The sequence below is a fragment of the Neophocaena asiaeorientalis genome, unplaced genomic scaffold (assembly GCF_003031525.2).
Source record: "Neophocaena asiaeorientalis asiaeorientalis breed wild unplaced genomic scaffold, Neophocaena_asiaeorientalis_V1.1 scaffold150, whole genome shotgun sequence".
NCBI classification, from domain to species: domain Eukaryota; kingdom Metazoa; phylum Chordata; class Mammalia; order Artiodactyla; family Phocoenidae; genus Neophocaena; species Neophocaena asiaeorientalis.
This window is the reverse complement of record NW_020176571.1, coordinates 9,611,406-9,635,763: the sequence shown is the minus strand read 5'-3', so window position 1 is coordinate 9,635,763 and position 24,358 is coordinate 9,611,406. Positions and strand designations below refer to the sequence as shown.

At 46.4% G+C, this 24,358-nt stretch overlaps 1 protein-coding gene across 1 annotated transcript in view; it reads right to left on the bottom strand.

Moving 5' to 3' along the window:
- Positions 1-7,646: 7,646 nt before the first annotated feature.
- The window catches only part of EMP1 (epithelial membrane protein 1), an 18,421-nt gene continuing 1,709 nt past the window's right edge, over positions 7,647-24,358 (bottom strand). Inside the window, exons 2-5 of the mRNA XM_024732993.1 lie at positions 10,854-10,966; positions 8,786-8,885; positions 8,531-8,671; positions 7,647-7,845 (exon numbers count right to left, since the gene is read on the bottom strand). Coding sequence (XP_024588761.1) covers positions 7,679-7,845; positions 8,531-8,671; positions 8,786-8,885; positions 10,854-10,931 — 486 coding nt within the window. The 5' untranslated portion in view covers positions 10,932-10,966 and the 3' untranslated portion in view covers positions 7,647-7,678. The remainder of the gene's footprint in view (positions 7,846-8,530; positions 8,672-8,785; positions 8,886-10,853; positions 10,967-24,358) is intronic.

Genomic DNA, 24,358 nt, shown 5'->3' with positions numbered 1-24,358 from the left:
CAAGAGAGTCGACCCAGAATGATGGATGTGCCCAGAAAAACTTAACTATCTAGAGTTTAAACATGGGAAATATGCAGCCTCCTCGGGATTTAGATTCTGGGGTGCTTCAGAGACCTCCAGGACCACTCTAGAATGGAACCCTTTAAGATTTTCCTAGAACTTCTTTAGACCTGAAGGGGAGAGCTTCCTCAATGTCCAGCTGGTTCCTCATACTTTGCGAGTCCAGATCTGAGCTTATCATCTTCCCCCTCATATTAATTCTTCCTCCTCACATTAATTCTTCCTCCAGCTTTCCTGTTTCATTAACAGCATGGCCAGTTTCCCAACGTCCAGTCTCGTAACACCAAAATAATCTTTATCGGCTTCTCCTTGAATTCCTGCTAAGTCATGGGGCATCTAAGTCATGTCTCTTGCCTTCATCTCTTCCATCCCCATCCACTTTGTCCAGTTTCTTCAATTATACTTCTTTCCTCAACCACTGCGTCAGCTTCCCACATTCTCCAATCTTCTTTCTCTTCTCCTAGAACCCACTCAATAATCTACCAAAGTCATCCTCTCAGAGCATGCTCCAATTATGTCATGCCCCCCCAAGAAAACCATTGAAGGACTTCCCATGATCCCACCAAATCAGTTTAAAATTCCTAACTCTGGGGCTTCCCTGGTGGCGCAGTGGTTGAGAGTCCGCCTGCCGATGCGGGGGACGCTGGTTCGTGCCCCGGTCCGGGAGGATCCCACATGCCGCGGAGCGGCTGGGCCCGTGAGCCATGGCCGCTGAGCCTGTGCGTCTGGAGCCTGTGCTCCGCAACGGGAGAGGCCACAGCAGTGAGAGGCCCGCGTACCGCAAAAAAAAAAAAAAAAAATCCTAACTCTGAGAGTCAGCACCTTCTGCAGCAGAGAACTTACTCTACATTTCCAAAGAGCTCGCTTGCTCCAGCTAGCTCTCCCGGCTCCATGCTTTATCAGCCCATCCTTCTGAACTGCCTTCCCTCTTCCTCCTATGGGTACAGCTTCCAAAACTTTACCCACCCTTCAAGTTCATCTCAGATGCTCCTCAAAGGAATGAGCCCACGGAGCACAGCTGGGTGAGGGCCAGAGCAGATTCCTCTAAGACAGGGGTCACTCTAATCCAGGTCCAAGGGATGCGTTACTTAGGAAATCCATGAATGGCTCCAGGGCAATTTGTGAGTGTCCTAAATTTTATGGGGAAAAAACATATGTATGTTTTTGCAGAGATAGCTTTTATCAAATTTAAGGACCTCAAAAAGGTTTTTAAACACCCATCTAAGGGCATCTTTCCCCTCTTCCTTCTCAGCATCAATCATGCTTGTACCTGCATTGGAACCACCTGTCCAGTTCTCCTTAAACCACCATGGCAGACAGGGTCTGTCCCTCATCATGCTATCCCCCAGCACCTTCCCGGGCACCACACAATTATATTAAACATCTTCTACTTGCCAGGCAGAATGCTAAATGCGGACGTAATAAATGAACAACGGGTTCCCTGCCCTCACAGTGCTCTAGTGAGGAAGCCATGCAGTTAAACCCACAATTAAAATAGTTTGTAAAAAGCATTCTGATGACTATGCCCAAGGTGTTATGTAAACACTGACAAAGCGCATCCCAGTAGGGCCTGGGGTAGTCTGGCCACCCTTCCAAAGATGAGAAATGGCTGAGTCTTGAGGTGTCAGAAAGGGAGAGCCAAATACCAAAGAAAGGAGGGGAAAAGGAATAGCATGGGGAAACACTTCCCAAAGCACGGAATAAGTAGTACATTTTAGCTCGAGGATAGAATGGTATGGGGAGGAAAGGTGGAGATGGACAGGTTTAGCACTCTGAATTTTATCATGAACAACATGAAGGCGCCAATGAAGGATTAACAGCAGAGGAAGAAAAAAAAAAGGCAGAGGAAGGGCATGATGGTATTTGCAATGCAATCATCTTTGCAACAGAGCGGAGAATGAGTTAGAGCTGTGAACTCTTAAGAGACTTTTCAGCTACTTTAAATAAATGCTATTAAAGGTCTAAACTAATATCATAGCAAAGGAGTTAGGAAGAAAGGGAAAGAGTCTAGAAATATTTAGGATTTAAAATCAAGAAGATACAGTTACTAATTAGATATAAAGAATTAAGGAGAAGGTGGAATTGTGAATGACACTTGGGTTTCTAGCGTCTAACTGCATCTAAGTGATGGGTGGTTATTTCCTGAGACCAGGGATACAAAAGGGGGAGGAAAGTACTGGGTTCTGTGGAATTTGTGGTTCTTATGAGACTGGATCCAGAAAACTGGTCTGAGCCAAGATGCAGATTTTGGAATCATTAAAAGATGGGTGGTGATTAATTGTAAGAATTTTAATGAAGTCTCTCAGGCAGAATACAGAGATAAAATGAACAGAGGGGTCAAGGAAAACCAAACAAACAAACAAAAGAGAATATTCACTGGACTAGGGAATCTAAAGTGACCGTTGACCCTTAGGAAAGCGATCGTTTTGGAATGGTGAGGGCAGAAGCAAATCTGCTTGAGAAAGAGCCAGTAAGGAGTCAGGCTGTAAAACCGTGCCCTGGGCTTCCCTGGTTACCGCAAAAAAAAAAAAAAAAACATTGCCCTAAGACCAGGTGAAAGGGCCTTTCCCAGGCCTGTGCTTTATGGCTCTGCTCTGCTTGTCCTCCAGCCACACCCCTACACGGACAAGAAGTCCTTGGGCTTGGAGCCAAAGGAGCATACCCACTGGAGCCCACATGCTCCTTCCAGATTATATTCTGATTATTCAGGACCCCAAATTCCCTGCCCAAACATCCCCAAGCGCATTTCTAGGCCTCCTTCCCCAGGGCTTTCTCTCAAGTCTGGTCCATACAGAGGTCAGACCATGCCATAGGTGTGCACACTCTTGGACCAAGAAATGGCTGAGGGGTGGCCACTTGCAGGATGCGGAAGGGGCGAGGATTGGTTTTGCATGTGTGGGGCTGGGATCTCCACAGTCATATACTCAAGGTTCCTGAGGATGGAGCCCGAAGTGAAGGGTAAGGGAAGCAGGCTGTGAGCCAGAAACCCGGTACCAACTTTCCCCTGCAAAACCATGTTCTACCCCAGAACCCCAAGCACTCTGAGAATTCTAAATTTGATCCTGACCTTCTAGGTATATTTATCGAGGTAGAACGGTAGAACACACTTCATTTAGCAGCTCATTAACTTGATATGTAACTTTTAAATATTTAGACGCGGTGTGCAGACCTCCATTTGTGCTCTTACTTGGGGCCCACAGGTGTCAAGGTGAGGCCTGGTGGAGACATAGATAACAAGACACACCTTCAATAAACATGAGAGTGAAGAGACAGCAAGAGGTAAAGTATTAGGGTAGAAGGGAGTGTTTTGTTTTGTTTTGTTTTGCTTAAGACAGGATAAACTTAAACATAAGTTACCCACAAGAGAACACTTCCGGTAGAGGGAGAGAGAGGTTGGAGATACAAAAGGGGTGTACCAAAAAGTATCCTTAAGGAACTAACAGCATGGAATTCAAAAAATGTGGGTGGGAATGGGAACGTCCAAGGAAAGGCCATGGGAATGAGTGGCTGAAATGAAGTTAAACTGAACAATTAAAAGTTGTCTGGGGCTTCCCTGGTGGCGCAGTGGTTGGGAGTCCGCCTGCCGATGCAGGGGACACGGGTTCGTGCCCCGGTCCGGGAGGATCCCACATGCCGCGGAGCGGCTGGGCCCGTGAGCCATGGCCGCTGGGCTTGTGCGTCCGGAGCCTGTGCTCCACAACGGGAGAGGCCACAACAGTGAGAGGTCCGCGCACAGCAAAAAAAAAAAAAAAAAAAAAGTTGTCTGCATCGGTCTTTTACCTGTCCTTCCAGGAGCTCTGACAAGCATTAAACACAATGAGAGGTAAAGAATTTGAATTACTCTGGAGAAAGAAATTAGTAGAGTCAGTTCAAGTATGCCATGTTGAAGTGAGTGTGGTAACTTGGTTTATGGAAACAAATCTGGGTTTAAATATTACGGCCAGGATGATTTTAACTTTTTTAAAATAAGGTGACCAAGCGTCAGATTCATGAGTGTAATCTATGTCACTCATAAATCCAGTACTATAATTCTCAAAACCTGATTTTGCAATGCCTAGTTACCTCAAGAGCTATGGCAAAATTGTACCCAAATACTCAAAACAGCTTTACTTTTTTTTTCTATCTCAATCAACTTGTATCATGTCAGGCATCAGAATCACCAATTGAAAAGTATAACTTTTTAATACATTTTTTAAAAATGCAATTTATTTAAGCTAAAAAAAAAAAAAAAACCCAAAGAGTTCACCCATTTCTCCCAGCCCCCAGCCCCACCGCTGTCGACCACTTGATTCACCTTAAAAATTATAGATATATGTGCCCTTTGTCATTATGTTACGCGAGGGAGGAAAAGTTGTGAAATCAAACCAAAATAGTAAGGTTTCATCATTTTCAAAAGCTTGTCAATTATTATACTAAGGAGTTAGAATCATCCTAAAGTTCCTAGGTAAACTGGGTTTAAGCTATTGATATGCTAATAAAAGTGGGAAAATTAAGATTGATTCTAAACCATGAGATCAGAGAATGGAACAAGCAGTCCTAGCTTAAGAACACCCAGTTTACAAAATTATATATGTATATTTATAGCCAGAGTCATGCTAAATGCCATGTTCTCCTATATTCAATGGCAAACTCTGACATGACCGGGGAAGAGTGCTTCCCAGGCAGCCATATGTCCATCTCCCCCTGCATCAGATATACTCCTCTTACCATGAAGGGCCTGGAGGGGCAACAGAGGGTTCCAGGCTCCAGAATTTAACTAACTCATTTCCCATAGAAAACAACAATAATAGTCAAATCATTATGAAACTTCTTTTCCAGGCTAGACTTACAAAAGTCTTTTTAGCCCATATGATAAGTAAGATCGTTGTAAGTTGTCTCTATGGAAAATATGCTCTGAGTCCCAAACAATCAGCTTAAGAAGATTACTTTTGGAAGTGACTCATATAGGTCTCTAAGAGGCTATCAATGCCATTTGATTAATTTAACTTAAAATATGTTGAAGTCTTATTTTCGGGTTCCATTGTGTCTTTTTTTTTGTGCATTACTCTGTGTGTAGTTATTTCATCCAAGACCACAGGGGAGTGAAAGATGGCCTACTCCACATTAAAACCACTCTTATCGTATTGGCGTTGACATGATGCTGGGGTACACAGCACCAACCCTGCTTTCCACTCTTCATTCTGGTCCTTACTGCACCCAGAAAGCCGCCAATCTTTCCTTCTCTCATAGAGTCCATACAGATTACGCCCCAGGTAATGCAATGAATGGGCTCCTGAAAATGTATGTGACGCATACCATCGTGAATTGCTTTATATGTTCAAGACACGTTACAGGAGTTCGCTACTTCAAAGAAAATGTACAAGCATCTCATTTGTTAATGTCATAACCCATTCTGATTCAAGATAATAACCTCTCTCTAATGTATTAGCTTATAAAGTTCCATTTTTTGCTTAAGGGGTTTAATTAAAGCAAGATAAAACTATACTTTCAGTTCCAGAAAGTAGCTTAATGTCTCTGATAAATGCCAACTTGTCCAAATCGAACTGATGGACAACTTAATTAGGAATAAATGTCATTATCATCCATATTTTTCCTACATTTTTTGAAAGAAAACATTCACACGGTAAAGGGAATCATAATCTGTTTTTATATGCCTCGAGTTATAAACATTTGTATCAAAATATTTACAATTATAGTATATGAAATACCAATCTATTAAAGAAGAAGCCAAATACAGTACTAGAACAACCCACCAACGTAATGCAAATTACATGAGACATAAATGGCACAGAAACAAAGTAAAAGACAAGGGAATACATGGTTCACTCCAGTCACAGTTTGACTTTTTAACACAATGCTAGTATCTCTTTTGGCTGTATCTGATATGTAAATCTGCTTCTGCACTCAAGACAGCCTTCTAAAATCATGTGATCATTAAATCATAATTTAAAAGTTCACTATCCCACAGTTTTTGCTTGCCAACCAATTTACCCCACAGCCCAGATAATTTGGTGGCCAGCTCTCAACATTCTCCTAACCAGAATGAACATAGAGAAATATACTTAGTAATAGTCCTTTTACATAAATATCAGCAACTGTGGCATAATAGCTCCCCAAAAGGAAACGCATGTAAGAAACGGGATGAAGAGGGAGCTAGAAGATGAAAAGTAGGCAAGATGTCTCAGATTCTCCCTAGGGTAGATATTCTCAGATTGGTAAAGGAAATGTCTTCCACCAAAAAAATACCCTTTAGCCAGAATCTGAGATGGCTTAAAATAGCTGCGCCAGGCCAGAGCGATGCCTGCTTAACCAGGAACACCACACTAATACCATACTTCTAAGTCCTATATAGAAACACTCTTGTGGCAGCAGACAAGCTCAATTACCACCGGACTGGGTACCACAAGAGTTTTTAGGGTTTTTTTTTTTCCTTAAAGAAAATATCTGCCCATCACCTATATTTTTATTTCTCTCACGGAAATTTTCTTATTTTCCTGGAAGCACAGACACTCTGTTCTTATTGTGACTGAAATCTAGTATGCTTAATACTTGACAATAATATAGCACCTTTCATCCAAGGATTTGTTGTTTGGTTTTGGTTTGTGTGTATTTTAAGAAGCTTCCAGAACTGCCTTGCCTCACCTGTGTTGTGGGATAGGCAGGACCTCTGAAAGGCAACCCCACCAGCTCATGTCAAAGCTAGAGCTGTCTCTGAGCCTAGGAGCCCTGATCCCCAACGTGGCTAATTAGATAAAACTTCCTCAAAAGTGTATAATTTAGAGGGAGAGTAACAGATTGTGTGGCACGGGTCTTTGTCCTTCTCTCTCACGTTACATACTTAAAACAGACATTGATTGCATGGAGAGAGGTTCTAATAACATAACTCTAACATAACCCTGCTATAAGATTGTTCCTTTTTCCCATAATTTGTGTGGTGCTTCCACCACTGAATTGGTCGTTGGTGGCTTTGCAGAAACTCCAGAGAGCTGCCTTGGCTTTAAAGGAGAGGCCAAGCAAAGTCTGTAGCAAGAGGTCTCCACGAAGGACAGCTGTGTGAGGTCTAGTCTGGGTTCTGACCACGCCCCAGGCCTTCCACTGTGAAAAGTTCTCTCTCTCAGTTTAGCTAACACACCAACTTAGCCTTAATCACTATCTCTCTTCCTCCCATTTTGTCACAAATACCACAGAGCTAAATATCTGTTCCAACGAGGGATAATGGCTCGCTGGCCAAAGTCCTCCCTCAGGGCCCTTCAGATGGTACTGTTTTGCTTTGGGTCAGAAGGGCAGGATGGCTTCCAAGCCCGGCGTATTCCGCACAAGAATAGCATCTGCCCTTGCCGGAACTTGTACCGCTATATTAACTAGGTGCAGTAGGTCTGAAGACTGAATTCCCCCTCGGAAGTAGAGCCAGCAATGTGGCAGCTGCTGGGACCCCAGGCAGTGTATGTAACTGATAACAGCTGGAGGCTGGAGGGAGGCCCTCTGGCCTGCATCCAGGGAGCATCCATCCCAGCCCACGGCTTTCTCCCGGGGCAGGGGCTGGACAGTACGGGACCCCCACAGTCATGTTTGGGTTTCAGCCCCTCCCCCCTTCAGAGCCCCGATAACGTGTTCAGCCTTATTTCTTTCTCAGGACCAGATAGAGAATGCCGATGATGAAGCTGAAGCAGAAGCAGATCCAGGTCAGGATGAAGGAATAGCCGTGGTGACTCTCCGGGTACTGGCCTGTAGAGTTATTGGCATAGTGATAAGTGTAGATGGAGGCCCCCACCAAGATGCACAGCCCTGCAGGTGAAAAACAACGATTAGCTGTTGGTTTGATTTCTTAACATGAAAACCAAGAAAAAGATTTTATAATTTTAGGAAGAGCCTATTTCCCTCATGGGCGATGGGAAAATGAAATGTGAAATTGGACCCCCAACGGTAGTTCTGTCGATTTGCCCCAAACCAAGCTTGATGGCTGTGTTGGCAAATCAGAGGTGCTCGAGTTCTCACATCTGCACTGGTTTGTGTGGATGAAACACAGCATCTCGGGTCCACCCCTCAGCCTTCCCATCTGGACCCCAGCACACAAGGGCAGGCTGCCTGAGGGATGCAGAAGAATACGCCTTCCACCAAACTGCGTGTGTGGGGGAAGAACGACAGAAGAGCGGGAACGGCGATCATCGCAGGCATTCAGGCAGTGGTTTCATCTTTCTAAGGAATCCCACATCCCTGCCCCTTTCAAGGGTCTTGTATACAAGTGCTACTGATGGACGGACTCCAGCCACTTGGTAGCTGCCCGGGAGCCCAGGTTTAAACAATGAAGCCTACGAGGGTTCTTATTCCAAGCAGCTATCAGGGGTTCTCCCAGAAAGCACAAATTGTACAAGGCGGTTTCACTGCCCCACGTGCTCAGCTGTTCAAGCTGCCGGGAGCACCCATGGTAAGATCTACGGGAAAAGCTTTTTCTGGGTAAGCTGATACTCACAGCACACCAGCATGGTGGCCCCTGAGAGGAAGAAGCGGTTGCCTTTCTCCATGGTGAACAGCTGGAACACGAAGACCACGAGGGAGATGACGGAGAAGATGATGGACAGAATCATGAAGGCCTGCACTGCCTTGAGGGCATCTGTGGACACAGGGTGGGGGGAGTGAGGGTGTTAGGCTACCCAGTCCCCGAGGGACTGGCCATTTCCCTGAGCGCACGAACCGTCAGCACTGAGTACAATATCTTTGTACGCACCTTCATTGCTGTATGACAGGCTGTGGCTGCAGTCGTTGGCGGCAGTACAGTTTTTCCAAAGACCTACTGATATTCCTCCAAAATCTGAAACCATCCAGACCTGAAATCAAAAAGAAATAAAGGAACTCTTCTCAGTACTCTGTAATGACCTATATGGAAAAAGAATCTAAAAAAGAGTGGATATATGTATATGTATAACTGATTCACTTTGCTGTACAGCAGAAACTAACACAACATTGTAAATCAACTATACTCCAGTAAAAATTTTTTGAAATAAATTTTAAAAAGAAATAAAAAGTTGTTTAAAAATTAACCCCCTACTTTGAAAGAAAAGGAAACAACAGATCACTTGTGTCAGGACCAAATCTTAACCAAGACTCCATATTTAGCCATAAACATGGTTTATTTCCATCTCTTGGTGGAAATAAGGTCTCACTAAAACTGAAGTCACAAAGGTCCCGAGAAAAAAGAGAGAGAAGAACGTGTGACCAAGGAAAAGTCACCTCATTCTCTGGGCCTCACATCCCTCATCACTTCAAGAAAGAAAAGAAAAGGAGTAATTCAACCATCGCGATTTAAAATTCTAAGGCTCTAAGAAATGGAAACCCTGCGTGAGGAAATTGGTTTTAAGGAGGCACAATTCATACACCCTACCAAGATTGTTTCATGGAAGGGCCTGGCTAGAGGGGAAAAAAGTTAAGGAAAAATGTTCAACTGGAAAAAAGTAAGAAACAAAAAGGGCAACGGAGAAAATAGCTGAGTGATCAATAAGCCACTTTCATCTAAACAGAAAGATAAACCTCGATCGTCACAACATGCAAAGTAATTCCATAATAACATAGTCTAGCCACAGCCTTCCTGTGGCGGGCGGCAGCTGATAGTAGAAGAATGACGAAAATGTGTTCCCCGAGGCTCACCACAGTGCCAGCAAAACACTTATCCTTCTGGGATGGAAAACAAACACCCAGCCCTGTCTTCACAGAGTGTCTGTTAAAATGAGAGTTATTGGAAAAGCAGGGCCAGGATGCCAAATCGCCTGCCTGCTCTTGATTTAATAAACAGCTCTGTGTCCGGCCCCGTATCAGAAGCCGATAATTCAGATATTCAGCACTCAGCATCCACTAATACAGTTTGAAGTTGTTTATCAGACCTGTTATCCTGAGAGACTTGAAGGGCAGCGTACAGAACGGCTAAATTAGAGTCTGGGGGAGGCCACGTGGGTGAGCGTTCTAGATTATCACAGTGATGCTTCAATTAGCCTTGCCTATAATTATACCCACCGATGTTGGCAAAACTCTGAACTTGAAAACCCCTTTATCCTTCAACTGTAACAGGGGCCTGAACAGCTTCTGGAACCATTTTTGTCTGTCTAGTGATGGATGGCCTTGGTTTTTGGGTCCAAGGAGCTGTCTTGTTTTTTTCTGAGAAAAGCACAATGGACCCGGCAAACTACCGCTAGAGGTCAGAGTAGCCCAAGGTTCAGAGAGAAGAGCCTGTTGCTACCTCCGTATTTTTAGGTTGTTTTGTTTGAGTTATTTCAGGGGAATCGGGTTAATCTTGCAAAATTCCACTCTCACATGCTACTCTCTGCCCAGATCTTGAATCTGGCGGTCGGGCCACCAAAGTGTCTTATGATCTCACTCCCATTTCTCCTTCTAATCAAGGTCCCCAGAAGGAAGGGAAGTTCTGCCCTGCCACGCAGGTGTCCTCATTATGCCCTGAACAAAGCCTGTCCCTCCCTGCTGGGCTCCTTGACCCGCACACCTAGAAGGCGTCCCATGCTCCTTTCACTCTGCACCTTTAGCAGAGAGAAACCCCACCCATTTACCCGTCCTCCAAGCTTCACCTACACTGAGAAGCCTCGCTGTGTTCTCCAGACTGGCGGGATCACTCACGTAGACACTTGTTACTTAGTTGTCTGAAGTGCAAGTATCTGTTTATTTTTTTCCATGACTAAACTGTAAATTCACAAAGGGCAGGAATTATGGCTTAAACGTCCTTTGTAGCACTTTATGTAAATATGCAAATAACTTCCAAATGAATGAATGAACAGAAGAACACAACTCACATTGGCAATGGTGGAAACAAATAACATGATGACGGTGGCGATGTGGACCACAAAGATACTGGCCAGTAACACCAACATCTTGGCTTTTTGATGGCTTGGGAGTGAAGAGAGTTCTGAAAAGAAAGGAGAACAAGAAAGGGAAAGGGCAGGTTACTGTCAGATTCAACACAGTAATTCAACTTTCCCGCCTGGGTGGGCTAGCTGCTAAAATCTGGAAGAGCTGCAGTAAAAACCATCAAGATTTCATCATAAATTCCTGCAAACAACTAGTTAGCCCAGTTCCCACAAGTACCTATTCGTCTATTTAAATAGACCTAAACAGAAACAGAATTCTGCCTCTCAGGTGTTTATATACTCATCCTTCTGATACAGCCTGTTTCAAAACAAGAAAATTTTATGGTAGCTGTTATCATTTTATTTTGTTTGTGTTTTAGAGGCCAAAAGTAGGACTTTGGTTTTTAAAAGGGCTTTCACAGCTGTAATTTCCAGGTCTCTATGCAACAATGTCATATAAATTTCTATTTTCCACTAGGGAAGTGTCCACGCTTCTATCAAACTGCTCACCCAGCGATTTTAATCGAATTTTCCTCAGACCAGCAGCTATTACTCAATGCCCAGAGACTGAATGGGCTACTAACTTGATCCCAGATGAGATATAAAACGTGAGAGCCACAACTTCTATTATAATAATGCTGTTCGATATTCAGTAATTATAACTACCTAATTACAGTTTAATGGTCTGGTCATCTACCAACGGAACATTTTAGACTGGTACTACTGCATCGGAGCGTTTGGGCTGTGTCATGCTAGGGACTCTGCTATTGACCCGGGGGCATAGGGTTATATTTCCTATGATTCAATATGACAGTTCTGGGGTCTGGATGCAGCTTCAGAGACCAAATGTGCCTTTGACTTGCGCTTGACATTTACCCAAATGCCAATCCTTCAGGACTCAGTAGAGCAGATGGGCAAATGCATCCATCACGCGGTGGGTGGGGGGATGGGGAACTCGGAGATTAAGAAAGTGAATGGGTAAACAAAAGCGTTCAGCCGTAATCTCAGCGGAATAGAAGACAGGAGCCCATGGGTCATCAAACCTAGAAAATAAAGAAAGTGTGAAGGATGCATGAGAGGGCAGCTATTCTGATTAATGTCAGCTACAGGAGTGTTTTGTCACTCATGCCCAAGACAGTTCAGAGGCGGTGCCGGCTCGGGAACTTCAGAAGGAAAGGACTCAGGTTATTCACACCCTAGGCGGGGTGGATGTGTGGCTGTCCCCCCTCAGGGAGGAGTTGGCGGTGCACATCCAGTAACTGTGTCCCACGTTTTGCTCTCTCCCTCCACCTCATTTAATTGAAGGTTTGAGTGTGCTTGAGCCCCTTTCACATTGGACCAGGTATTTACTGGAAAGCATGGATATAATCATTCCAACACTTCTGATGTTTTTGATCTCCTCTCCCTTTCCTCATCAGGCACTCAAAGTCTAGAATGACCTACGGAACCCCGGGGGCCTTGCTCTTGACAGCCTAGGAATGAGAGGCAGACGCTGGCCCCCACTGCCCACCCGACCCATTCCAACCCCCACCCTGCGCCCTCCTTCCCCATCCGAGCACCTCCTGCCACCTAGATTCTTTTTGCAGAAATGTGTCCAATGGAACTGTGAACGACCAAAATGATGAAGTTTATCCTGCGGCTTCAGGGGAGAGCTTGGAGCTTTCGTGCCTGCTATTAATAACCTCCCCACACATTCAAATGCATTTTTGCTTTTCTCAGGTCCTTGCACACTTCCTCAACTCTCCGCTTGACTTTAATGCACAGTGAAAAGAGGTTTTTGTATTAGACCGAGGTTGAGTTAGAATCGTATAAAGTTGTTTGACCTTCCAGTCTCAGTTTCCTCCTATGTAAAGTGAGGGTTGCAATGCTAACCATACAGGGAAATGTGAGGGTTACATTGGATCATATATGGAGAACTTCCAGCACAGCGCCTGGCACATGGCAGATACTAATGGGGTCGCTTTCGTTGTGATTATTAGTATTACCATTATTATTATTATTATTATATGAAACTGAGTAGCTGGCACCAAACCAGCCCAGTCCATCCGTCACCAGGCTGCCCCATGCTAAGTGCCAGTAATAGGATATCTGCTATCCAGTTCACAAGGCAGTGTGTATAAAATCATTTAGGTCCTCTTAGAAATTGTCTTTATGCCTAATCCTTGCCCCTTGCGTGGGAGGACCACTAGGAACACCCCCTTAGAGATGAGGAGGAGAATCTCACTCTTCTCAGCCCTGTGCTACCCATCCTCCCGGCACCCCCAAGATTCACACCATCACTAGATCCTGAGCTCACCCCTCATGGAGAAAGGAACAGGCATGAATTAATTCTCTGAACGCAGGGAATTAAAATATTATATAACGTGGGCTTCCCTGCTGGCACAGTGGTTAAGAATCCACCCGCCAGTGCAGGGGGTGCATGTTCGATCCCTGGTCCGGGAAGATCCCACATGCCGCGGAGCAACTAAGCCCGTGCACCACAACTACTGAGCCTGCGCTCTAGAGGCCGTGGGCCACAACTACTGAGCCCGTGAGCCACAACTACTGAGCCCTTGTGCCACAAATACTGAAGCCCATGTGCCCAGAGCCCATGCTCCGCAACAAGAGAAGCCACCGCAATGAGAAGCCCACACACAGCAACGAAGAGTAGCCCCAGCTCGCCACAACTAGAGGAAGCCCGCGCGCAGCAACGAAGACCCAATGCAGCCAAAAATTAAAATAAATAAATTTATTTTAAAAAATATTATATAACAAGTCATGTTTAATCCTCCTTGGGCTCTACAAATGACTTTTTTATTCCTTTGCTTCTAATTTACAAACACCCTCCTCCTAATAGGGGTTGAGGGACCAAAGACAGAATATAACACACCAAGTGATGCCTCTTAAATGAGGTCGAGGAAAATGTTCTGAGTGTCCTCCCTTACATGCTGTTGGGGATCCAGCAGTGTTATCCGTCTCCTTGGATTGGTCTGTAACCCTCCAAAGTTGAGTCTGATTCCTTTCTCCCTGGCTCACACTGTCCATTTGGATGACTTGAACATAATTGCCTTCCAATTACCCTGCACCTTCACCGTGGCTGGTCCACTGCACCCCCTGGGCGTGCGAGTTCCTGGCCAATGGCTCTCACTTCCGATCTAACCCACAGTCCCCCCTGACCATTATTCCCCTGCGGGGTGCAGGCATGAGTGAGTGGCGGAATCGAGCAAGGAAGCGACTCTCTTTCAGGGTATTTAGATTTCTGTAATCATGCCACATCTTTTCACCAAAGAAAGGAGCAAAATGTCTTGGATTAGCAAGTGTTTGTAGTGCACGGAACACACAATTCTCTCCACTTTTGGCTACTGTGTCCAGCCGGAAGTAGGAGCTGCTTAGCTGGAGCTACTGCATAGCACATATAGTAACCTCTCCATTTTTCATTGCCCCAAATTTGTCAGGTTTTTATTAGTATCATCCATTGTCAGCTTAGAGGGGCTTCCTTTAATTTCAATGGCTCTCCCCAACACATTTGGAAACAGGATGAACTGTCTTCTTAAATGCCTGGTCTGCATCATCCCTAGGTACTCGGTCCCTATACTAGAGGCCCCGCAGCAGATGAGTGGGGACCTATCAAGCAGTAGAGCAGTTTGGGTAGAAATCAAAGAAGACCCCATGCTCCCACGGGGTCCACCCACCCTTCACAGGCAGGGAAGATTTCTGAGAGCCTCATTCCCTGGCCTCGTGTGTAACTTGCTTCAGATAAAAGCGCCAAAAAGAGACCATTTCTGAGCATTTATATCTTCGGAAGTATTGGCTGCTACAACTTTCTTTCGTGGCAGTATGTTTCACTAAAACAATAACTGAGTTCCCTCTCCCACCTCCCCAAAATGCTATAGATAGCACGCACCAACGGAAAGCAGACCCCTAGTCATAGCCGGGCAGCTCAAACCAGGCAGTAGAGGATAACGGCATGGAGGTTCTAAAGAGCTGGGCGCCACACCTTCCTCCCAACAGAGCATCGGTGCTCGGGAACGTCCCAAAGCTTGTCCCGTGGTTGCTGGGACTTCCCTAACAACATGATCTGTGGTTTTTAGAGTTGGACCCAGGCCACCAGAGCTAGTGAATCCACTGCATTCTCAAGGGATAGGATGTCCACTGACTGTTCTATGTGGGGTGCCAGGAACACATTTCTCTTCCCACCACTGGAAGCAGAGTAGGATCGCCCCCTTTACCCTCATTTACCCAACAAGCTTGGGGACAGGGGTGGTCAGGGCTCCGTGGGGCTGGGTGGGAAACTGAGAAAAGTAGGGGAGGCATGAATGCTGACTCTAGAGAGAAGTGATCATTAAGAGAAATGGAGGTTAGCGACTTAGAGCCACACACAGGCTCTCTTTATTCCTTTCCTGTTCTTTCTGCCCTAACGGACAGGCCCGCCGGTTCCTTTTCCACCACCGCCATCTTTGTTTCTGACCACGCTTCCCCTGTTCTCCCCGCATCGCCCAGACCACACTAGGGCGGTGGTCTCTTTACACTCCTGTCCCCGATACAAGCCTCACAGCCACTGACCATTCTAGATCTGGATGAAGTTCTTTGCTAATAGGACATTTATTACAGTCAGTGAAAATGAACCTGAAGATCACGGTTGCTGGTGATTGGAGCTGTAAATCACTAACTCATGTTAGGGAGAAAGATAACCGCCCTCTCTAGTTGGCTCCGTCCACTTAAATCATTATTGGTTTCTTGCCTCCCTCTTATACCCAACCCCCCCCCCAAAAAAAGAAAGAATCAAAGGAACATATCCCTGAGACTGCCTTTCTCTTTGTCTTTTTCAGGTAGCCTGACACTTTTAGGGCGTTCTGACTAGGAGAAATTAATCAGGCCTCTGTGGACACCTTTCCTTTTCTGATGGGTAACTCATACTGCAGAGACTTTGAGAACCATTGACTTCTAAACAGACAATTGAGATGTTAGTAATTTGGCTCCGTGATTGCTAAGCTAGGGGTCAGATCACTTTCTTTCTGCCCCGGAGTCTGTGAGTTTACTGAGCAGCGACCAGAGTCTAGGGGAAGCAACGCTTGAGGGTGGTCTAAGGAACAATAATTGGGAGCAATGCAACAGAATAGAGCCCCCCAAACCTACTTCTCCAGCAAAGGAAGTGATGGAAATCCTCAGCTTGAGTCACTGAAGAACTCGCCAGAGACTGGAGGTGTCACATAATCAGAAACAGGGATCTGGGGGTTGTGTGAGCAGTGGTGGGGGGGGGGTCCCACAGAGCTCAAATGTCTGTGATTCACTTGGAGTGTGTGAGAGTCTCACAGACAAAGGCAGAGTGGAGGCATCCTCTCCCAGATGGTACAGGATAGCTTTCTGAGAAGCCTGTGGATCGCGCTGGCTAGCCAAAGACAGTTTAGTCATTTCCCTGGCAGCTGAAGACAGCCCAGGCTTTTCTGGGGTGCAATATTGCAGAAATAATGACCAGATGCCAAAGTCCCTCCCCATCACTCCTTCCTCTCATCCCAGTTTGTTTGTTTTTTTTACATCTTTATTGGAGTATAATTGCTTTACAATGGTGTGTTAGTTTCTGCTTTATAACAAAGTGAATCAACTATACATATACATACATCCCCATATCTCCTGCCTCTTGCGTCTCCCTCCCACCCTCCCTATCCCAGCCCTCTAGGTGGTCACAAAGCACGGAGCTGATCCCCCTGTGCTATGTGACTGCTTACCACTAGCTATCTATTTTACATTTGGTACTGTATACATGTCCATGCCACTCTCTCACTTTGTCCCAGCTTCCCCTTCCCCCTCCTGTGTCCTCATCATCCCAGTTTCATTGCTGAAAATAACACAGTCAGGTCATGCATTTTTCCTCCAGTATTTATCTCCCGTGCATCCGTACTTTCCACTCCCACTGTCATTGTCCAGCTCAGGACCATCAGCCTCTCCCGCGATCCTCTCTCTGAACTCCTCCCTCTTAAGTATATGCTCTGTGTCACTGGGTTATCCGACCAAGTCACTCATCTTCTCAAATCTTCCAAACACACCACCACCCCACCACCAATCAGGAAAAAGGATCCAAACACCTCACGCTGGCCCTGGGAACCCGAGGAATTTTAAACCCAAACAGAAGTAGTCATTTTCCTCCTGTTATTAAAATCACTGGTGGCAACCCGCCTAGTAACAGAATTATTTGTGGAAATGTTTCACTCCCCCACCCATAAGATTCTAAGTTCCTGAAAGGAGAAGCTTGTCTATGACAGGTACAAAGTATCTGTTCAGCGAGAAAATAGATGAATCAAGGAAGGCAATATTTTCTTTTCTGTGGAAAAACAATCAATGTCAAAGTAACTGAAGTCTTCATAAAAAAACAGCAGAATTCTCCAGAGAAAATGTTTCCCCCTTTTTTATATAGGTGAACTTTAGTCCTGTATTAGTTTTAGAAATTATTTATATATTACTGTAACTATGTATTGAACATCTTACTACAGGCAAACTCTGTGAATATTTCCTGAGTATTTTTTTTTTAATTCTTATTTATTTTTTGGCTGCATTGGGTCTTCGTTGCTGTGTGCAGGGTTCCTCTAGTTGTGGCGAGCAGGGGCTACTCTTCGTCGTGGTGCGCGGGCTTCTCATTGCAGTGGCTTCTCTTGTTGCGGAGCACAGGCTCTAGGCGCTCGGGCTTCAGTAGCTGTGGCATGAGGGCTTAGTAGTTGTAGCTCGCGGGCTCTAGAGCACAGGCTCAGTAGTTGTGGTGCACGGCTTTAGTTGCTCCGCGGCATGTGGGATCTTGCCGGACCAGGGCTTGAACCTGTGTCCCCTGCATTGGCAGGTGGATTATTAACCACTGCGCCACCAGGGAAGTCCTCCGAGTAGCTTTGACATTTGAATATTCAAGGTTGTATGTGTGTTTGTTCCCTTTTATTCAAGAAGAAACAAGTAAATGCAAAGAAAATATCTTAAACTTCTAAATACTGTTTTGTGTATTTAACTTCCTTATCTACCTCTTTAAATTACAGAATCTCTGACTGAAAGGGGGCTTTAAAATTCCTCCCCAATGCATGAAACTCATCTATAAATCTACACCAAGGAACTACCTAAATCATGCTTAAACTCCTCCAGTCACGGGGAGCTCACTACTTACCAAGACCCCCTTCCATTAGAAAGGTCCTGACAACACATCAGAGGCTGCTCTTGACAATGACTGCCTTGATCTTACTTCTGCCCTTTGTCTAAGTCTTCCTTGTTAGCATTTTTCTAAAGTGGTCGCTTTTCCAGCAGAACTTCCAGGTTATCAGAGAATTAGCCAGAGGACATCACCTGAGATCCCCAAATCTCACTAAGTCATAACACTGTCCTGAGATGACCCAACTGCTGGACACACTCCGTCTTTTCATTGATTGGTGCCATCAGTGAAATCCCCATCTCTTTCTGGGTACCTGCAGACTCTGAAGAACGCTTTCTCAGACCAAGACACAGTGCTTTCTCCAGATGAAAGGCAAAGCCACTCCTGGTCATACGATCTCCATGAGTCAGCCCACATCCGCCCATCTTCCTTCGTGGCATACCCCAAACTGTGGCTGTGCTTCTCCTGGGGACACTGTACAGGGTGGTAGCACGAATGCCTTTCTGTCCTCTACACATCAGGATCATTTTGCTTTTGTTGGTTTATTTTGATATGTTTCTTTCCCACTGAGGATCATTTGGGTTGGCAAAGTGAATGTCCAGCAGAAAAGGAAATACTCTCTTTGGGGAGCAGCCGTAGAGGATGTATCCGGAGGAGGAAAAGGCTGGGATTAAAGGCAGGGCTGAGTGGATGAGACCTTGGATGAGCTTTTCTGACCATTGTTCTTGTTGTTTTATGTCAAGTGTACTTTTCCATTCTAAATATTGTTTTTATGTAGGGGTGGGAGAGGGGGGCATTAATTTCTCCGTGGGAAACATGTGGAGAAGAAGAATCCTGAAGGGCTATTTCCTCCTGCTTCTGCATGTCTGATGTCTGGTGTGGAAGGAAAGAATTTCAAGCTGTACCTCACTATATACACATCATTCCAGGGTCTGTTTTCAAGTGCACAGGGCAGTTTTTATGACCAGGAGAAGCATGAGCAGTCAAGTAGCAGGAATCTACATGCGCCAAAGAAAACAACTATTTTTTCATGGTCCTGGGGGTAAGGGGACTGCACGTCCCAAATGTGGGCTCTCACGAACGGGGGTTATTATAGAAAAGGTGATGTTTTTCCGGCGCTGCTGTCGACTAGCACGATTCTCCCGTAGTTAGGGATGAGGAACTGGGGGTGGGGGTAGGAGGATGCTATTGAAGGGGAACAAAAAGAGAAAGAAAGAAAAAAGAGCACCTATTTGAAAACCAGATTCTCATAAGAATTCTGCCTCTGACTAACTGCTAACTTTGGGAAAATAACATACCCTCTCTGGACAGTAGCTCCTAGAGAGACATAGCATTGCACAGCAAAAAGAGCACAGATTCCAGGTTCAACTCCTGACTGCACCACTTTAAAAAAAAAAAAATTCAGTGTTAATGAGGTATAGTTGACATATAAAATTGTAAGCTATGTCAAGCACGTTGAAACTCCAGCCCGTTTTAACTGCGATCTGCAGACCTCGTAGCCTTCGTGCGAGGACTGAAGGGCTCCTGCCTGACACAGAGCAAAGGCTGTACAGTTTTTGCTTATTCTTTGTGTTCCTTTATGGAAAATGAGAAGCTCGGCCCAGCGAAATGGGCTTGAAGCTTCTCGGGCAGAAATTGAGGGCCAGCAACTCTGCTAGAAGCAAACAAGCAACATGAAGCTTGTCTTTCCAAACGTCCCCAAAGAGAATAACCTCTCTCTCTGGTTTCCCCTGGTCCTCTTTTGTGTCGGGGAGTGGCTAGATCTGGGGGACATCTGCCAAGGCTCCGGCCAGACCTGGGCAGCGAGGCCGGGCCCAGCCCGTGTCCCCGGCCCCGGCCCACAGCTGGTCAGGCCATCGGGCAACGTCCCCTGGGCGAGGAAGGAAGCTTCGTTGTCTTCTGCTCCTAACAAAAGAGGAGTGTTCTGGCGGCCAGAATGTCTCCAGAGGGAGAGGTTGCCAAGATATTAACTAGGGTTTGGGAAGAAAATCAAGGTGTGGCCCGGCCCCAGGGGCCCTTGGCAGGGGGGACGGTCCGACAGTAGGTGGCAGTAACAGGCTTGCATCAGCGGGGCCACAGCCCGGGAGGTGGCAGGACCAGACGGATGCAGGTGCAGCCAGGGCCGCCGCAGTGCCTGGGGTGGGCTGCGGGCTTTGTTGCTCTTTCTAAGGGCAACTGGCTCTTTAGTGGCTTAGCAGGGCTGAGGTTATTCAGTCCAGTTCCTCGACAGACGAGGAAAAGCTGGTCTCCAGAGTGAAGGCAGCGTCAGGATGAAGCCCACCCCCTGGCATCTTCCAGGTCAGGCCTTCTCCACTGCAGCACGAGCTTTTCTCTCCTACGTTGGGGCAGAAGTTCTAGAACTTCCACCGGATCTTCCCCTTCACTCTGTTCCTCCCACCGCCTCCTAGTTAATCAGAGGGTCAGCAAAACCCCTCAAAAGAGCGCCATTGGAAGAAACGAAGGGCCTTTGGAAGGACGCTGCTTCTTTCCATTAGGTTGCTGAGAGGGGCCACCAGCTGAGCCTGACCCGGCCAAACCCGACTCCGCCCCTCCTTGCCCCTCTGCCACTGCCTACCTCAGACGAGCTTCAAACCTTCCATCCTGTCCCACCTACAGCACAAGCCCCCCTCCCCAGCGAAGCATGGCGGGCAAAGGGAAGCACGAGGTCTCAGATTCACAACCCTTTCTCTGAAATAAGTGTGGACCCACCTGGCTGGTCCGACCCCTGGTTTCAGGAGCGGAAACCTCTCCCCAGCTCCCCGCACCTAGCCTCCTAGGCAGGGTCTTTGATTATTTCAAAGAAGACATCAAAGTACCCAGGACTCCGTTCTGCTGTCAGCCCTGATATGACCCTTCTGAAAAGGGAAGAAACGTCCCCGGGGAAGATCCCCGCCCTGTTGGCACAGATATTCGATGGAAACTCAAACGTTGCGTCCATGAGCAACAGAAGATTATTCATGGCTTTTTTTTTCCTAAGGAAACCCGCGCGGTCCCCTTGCTCCCCGCCCCCTTCCTCCTGGCACCTCCCCTTTCCTCGTCAACGTCCGCTCTCCATCAGCTCTCATGCACACCTTTGCGGCCGCACCCTCCCTGACAAGAAGGTGGGGCTCCTTTCCCAACAAGACCAGCTCGTCACATCTCCCCGAGCCTGGTCTGGCTCCTGGCAGATCCCTTGCTGTTGTCAATATCCCCACAAGGCTTGGCTAGCCTGGCCCTGCTTATCTGAGCGGGTGCTCCTCGGGTTTCACAAATCAAACCTCTTACCTTTCTTCCGAGACCTGGGTGAATGCTCACTGCTACCCGACGGTGAAGCCCGCGGACCCGGTGCCTAAGGGATCTCTGAGCATACAAAGCGAGGGAGACCGCCTGGGTCCTCCGTCCTCCGTGAGATGCCTGTTCCCATGTAACACGTGGCTTCATTTCACTTTCCTACCAGTGTTTACGGATTAAGCTTGCTGTTAGCGTGAGCCGAGGGATTCCTCACGACAAGAATGGTAGGATCTTAGAACAGTAGGGTCTCAGAGCCACAAGGGGCCGTGGAGACCACCAAGCTCAGTTCCCTCCATCGAGAAGACAAGTGTCCTGCCCACGTCACACAGCAGAGTCGGGACAAGACGACGGCCCCTCGGGCCTCCTATTCAGCCTTCCTGCACCTACCCCAGGATTCATGCCACCGATTTCAACCCAAGCCCAGCGGGTTCTCAATTTTAATTACCCCACTGGAAAAGAGAATTCATGAACCAGGCTCGGGAAATATGAAAGCTGCCAGATCTGTGTAAGGCCAACGGCCCCGAGAATAGAGGAGTCCATTTTAGCTCCAGAGAAATGCCGTTTCCACAGCAGGGAAGGAAAGGTTGACCCAAATGTTTTGTTAAAAAGGGAGAGAGAGACACAGCAATCCCAAGGGCTTCTACTTTTACCCTTGTGCTTCAGTATCAGCGGATCCCAATTAAATTGAGAGAAATGACTCGTAACTGAAGTGTTACAAAGAGTGGTCTGGAGGCATGCATGTTTGGGGAGTGGGGTTTTGGGAATTCAAGCAAACTCCTAACTGGAAGCGTATTTGGGCTCCCTTGATTACTGAATAGAAATCCAGGGTCATCTGGGCAGAACTGGAAAAAGTATTGGAAAAGGGACATTTACGGTCTTCTAGAAAATTCCAGTTCTACGTTAGTTAAGGATTAGGAGCTCTTTTCAAGGGATTGACGTCCAGACTGCCCACCAGCAATTAGATCGAGGTGATGTTGATTGGCAGCCTGTTCCTGTACTTACTAGGACAGGAGGTTAACAGTGGAAAGGTGTGGGCTGCGTGAACTATGGACCAAGTTAAGGGACCGGCCCCAGAAGGCCAAGTCAGAAGCCTGTGTTTCTGGCACTGGATTGATTTAACCATGACCTCGTGGTAGTAATTGGGTGTGTCCCTCTGAGTATGTATATCTGAGAGTCCCAAATGGCTCTGAGCCTTTGTGCTAGGCAGCTATGTGTATACATGTGGTCGGTTCAAGAAGGAACCATATGCATGTGTTTAGAAAATTAACGACCTCAGAATCAGATCACTTGCGTATGGATGACTGCCCACGGTTTCAAAGCTTCGAAAGCGCTCCTGCTCTTTCTGAATCTTAGGTCGTAGTAATAAGAATACAGATGCATCAAGTTTTATCCATTAAATATTGAATAAGGGTCAAGTGTTTAGAGGATAAGGAGCATTGGATGGATCAACAACAATGAAAATAGAATGGGTATTTGCAGCACCGGAGAGCTAGGAACAAAGTATAGGAATTATAGAGAAGCCAGTTTTGCTGGATCTAAGAAACTCTAGTAATTAGAGCTATCCAGCAAAGGTGGGAGAGCACGGCAGTACCTTCTGAGGTACCAAGCCTCTTCTATGGCAATTTTAGGGAAATGTAAAATTCCCATCCGTCCAAGGTGGTGTGAAAATAAGATTTCTGCATATGGTAGAGAATGAATGGGTTGACCTCCAAGATCCCTTCCAAACTCAGGGCACAAAATCAAGGATGAAATGTAACTATATTTGCCTTGTGCCCTTTTCTGAGGCCATTTTTCGGGTCTATTCCCTGTCAGGCTCTGAGGAGTCTACAGAAAAGCCATTTTGCTTCACCTCTAAGCCTTCTAGGTCTCTGACTGCTTTCTCTCCTCTGGTCCCAGGGGGTCTGGTACCAGCTGGAACCCCCAGAGCCACTGAGTCCAAACCAAGAGGGTCTGCATGCCCCAGGTGGCCTCTATGGAGCTCCTTCTCTAGGTCCCCCAGAGTCTGGATGTCCCTGGGAACTGGATGGGCCAAGTCTGGCCGAGGAGAGAAGCAGGAAGAGTAGAGAAGGCCACAGTCTTTTCTGCGGTCTGTGGAGGGGATGTCTTTCCTCTCCTAGAGGCTGTCCTGTACTCCTGGGAGGGGGCCAGCATCTGCTCTGGGATGTGATCTGCCCTGGGTTGGTCCTCGATGGCCTTCTGCCAACTCCCAAGACAGTGTCCTACCCTCAAACAATGTAAAATCCAGAGGGTCCTTGGACCAGGACGCCAGACCGGACATCCTGCGGCCCTCCAGACAGTGCTCCACGCCCACCCCAGTCCTCAGAGTCTGGGGTGGAATGTGATCCACCTCTGAGGGCAGGAGGAAAAACAACCCTCCCGGTTCAGTCTTGTCAAAGATTCACAGCTGAACTCCACAAAAATTCCCTCAGCCACGGAACTCTCTCACTATTTCTTGGAGGAAGAGGGGAAGGTGGGAATCAGAACCGCATTCTTTAAATTGCCGTCAAACCCCAGGCAATAACACGCAGCACACTTGCTCATTTATAAAACTCCAGCGTAAAGTGAGAGGCCGCACAAATAATGACTTTCACGATGACGGTTTACGCCCCCAGAATTGTCAGTGCTGTCTATTTGCTGACCAGTTAAATCTAGCTTATTAGTTTTAACCTGCATAGACTAAAAGATTTGAACTAGCTTCCTAGGATACCACTACCATCAACTTAATAATGGCTTCCCTAATCCACGTCCATATAAACTGGGAAATAATCAACATTTCAAGCAAAGGCGGGAGTTCCCTGCATCTTGAAAAGTTGCCCTTGCACTAACTTAGTCACCCCCTTGAGGGCAATTTTACCAAGCGCCTTGCCTGTACCGGGTACGTAGGCTGATTACTTTTGAATCTTCTCTTCGTACGAACTACATTTCCAAAGAAAAAGCCTAATTTCATCAGACAAGCTGAATCCTGTCATTCTCCTCACCTTGTTTACCTGGGGGAAAAAAATACATCAGTATCTATATTGAAATGGGCCACACCTCCACCAAAATGCTAACCTTAAAAAAAAAAAAAAAAAGCAAAAAA